At 41.0% G+C, this 2,371-nt stretch overlaps 1 protein-coding gene across 2 annotated transcripts in view; it reads right to left on the minus strand.

Moving 5' to 3' along the window:
- The window catches only part of ALDH7A1 (aldehyde dehydrogenase 7 family, member A1), an 88,211-nt gene that overhangs the window by 23,750 nt on the left and 62,090 nt on the right, over positions 1 to 2,371 (minus strand). For both annotated transcript variants that reach the window (XM_006870673.1, XM_006870674.1), the window contains exon 11: positions 1,325 to 1,419. In XM_006870673.1, the coding sequence (XP_006870735.1) occupies positions 1,325 to 1,419 (95 nt within the window). The remainder of the gene's footprint in view (positions 1 to 1,324; positions 1,420 to 2,371) is intronic.

A 2,371-nucleotide genomic window follows, 5' to 3' on the forward strand; every position in this document is an offset into this window, starting at 1 on the left:
GTGTGTGCCAGGGCTATATTCTTTCACCATTCTTTTTCCATCTGTATGCTGAGCATACAATCTAAGAAGTGAGGTTATATGAACAAAAACATGGTCTCTGGATTGCAGGAAGACTCATTAACAACCTGCAATATGCAGATGATACAACCTTGCTTGCTGAAAGTGAACAGGACTTAAAATACTTACTGATGAAGATCAAAGACCAGTCTTTGTTATGGGTTGAATCTCAACATAAAGAGTACAAAATTCCTCACCACTGGACCAATAAACATCCATTTAAATAGAGAAAAGATTAATTATCAAAGACTTCATTGTGCTCGGATCAACCATCAACACTCATGGAAGAAGCAGTCAAGAAATCAAATGATATATTGCATTAGGCATCTCTGTTGTACAAGACCTCTTTAAAATGTTGAACAGTTAAGATGTCAGCTTGAGGACTAAGGTGTGCAGGTCCAAGCCATTGTATTTTCAAAAACCCTCATATGCATATGGAAGTTGGATAGTGAATAAGGAAGACCATAGAAGAATTGATGCATTTAAGTTATGGTGTTGGAGGAGGCAAATATTGAAAGTACCATGAGCTGCCAAAAGAACAAACAGATCTGTGTTGGAAGAAGTACCGCTAGTGTGTTCCTTGGAAGCCAGAATGGACAGACTTCGTCTCTCACATTTTGGACACAGTATCAGGAGGGACCAGTCCCTGAAGAAAGACATTATGTTCAGTAAAGTGGAGGGTCAGAAAAAAAGAGGAAGACCCCCAACAAAATGAATTAGCACAGCGGTGGCAGCAACGGGCTTAGGCTTAGCAACAATTGTGAGGTTGGAGCAAGATTGGGCAGTGTTTCGTTCTGTGGTGCATAGAATCACTATGAGCCGTTGCTCACTGTACGGCACCTAGCAACAACACGTGTGACACATATTCCATGTTCCAATTATTAATGGATGTTTAGAGCTGTTTCTCTTCACTTTGTATTCTAACTCAGAGATAACTTATATAGGATTTCCAAGAAGTGTCTGGTGGGTTTGAACCACTACCCTGGAAGTTAGCAAATCAGTGCTCATCCTACAGCATCACACCAGGACAGACAATACATTTTTCTAGCGGTACTTCTATATTACCTTCCTAGTGGATGTTTTTGTTGTTAAGTGCTGTCTATCAAGTTGGTTCAACTCATAGTGACCCTCTATAGGGTTTCCAAGGAGCAGCTGATGAGTTTGAACCACTGACCTTGTGGTACAGTGCTTATCCTAGAACACCACACCAGATCTCCTTCATAATGGCAGATTTCATTAAAGAGTGGTATTTAGAGAGGATACTCACCAGTCGCCTCGCAGTGGTACACCTCTGGCCAGCTGTCCCCACGGCCGCAAAAAGAGCTGATGGAACGACTAAACTGAGGTCTGCATCCTCAAAAGCTTGGAAACACACAAACACATAACCATAATTGTGGCAAAGTAGGAAGTTCAGGTATTTGGAAAAGTGGTATAAAATGAGACCTTTAGAAAGTATAGTAAATGAACACCAAAACCATCCCTGAAAAAAATAAGCAAGTTCACATGACAGAGATGTATATATTCATTAGGGGAAAAGGTAAGCTGTTCTTCTAGGGAAGATTGTATTAGAATAGAGACTAAAACAATGAGCTGTACAGTTGTACCCAATATAGATGTACACAGTGGCTCTCACTAGAAAGACTTCCTCATTGTTCATCTCTCTGTGTTTCTGACACTCACTGAGCCGCATCCGTATCCATATTGCGGTCTCTTCTCTAAGATCATCAGTCTCTTTGTCAGATTTAGTTGTCTTCAGTATTAACTCAGTGGCCTATTTTGATGCCAGTGCAGAGGCAATTAGGGAGAGCAAGATAACCCTTCTGATCATCACCATTATCAGCCCATGCTCTCCAGCAATATCTATACCTTCATCAACAATACCTCATCAGTATTTTTATTGTTGGTAAGTTCTGTCAAGTCAATCTGAACTCATAGCAACCCTGTATAGTTTCCAGGGAGCAGCTATTGGGTTTCTCATCCTTTCTGAACTTTGTCATTGGGTGGATAAATCTTGCCATTTTGATCTGGAATGGTTGACAATTCTATGGTGTACATACCTAATTAATGTTATTGCTCCCCTAATATAGCTATATATTGCTTGGGTAAAATTAAGCCACGGATATGTGGTGCTCTGCCCCTGAGAGGAGGCCATGTGCTGTTGTCTCGGGGTTCCACCAATCTCTCCCAAACCAGTAAACCTGGTCTTTTTTATGATTTTGCAGTTCATTCCACATTGTCTCTCATTCTATCCAGAGTACTTGGTAGTGGTATCTGTGCATCACCTCGTTCTTTTGGTCTCAGGGATATGGAGACT

Source organism: Chrysochloris asiatica, unplaced genomic scaffold, assembly GCF_000296735.1.
Source record: "Chrysochloris asiatica unplaced genomic scaffold, ChrAsi1.0 scaffold00147, whole genome shotgun sequence".
In the NCBI taxonomy this organism is placed as follows: domain Eukaryota; kingdom Metazoa; phylum Chordata; class Mammalia; order Afrosoricida; family Chrysochloridae; genus Chrysochloris; species Chrysochloris asiatica.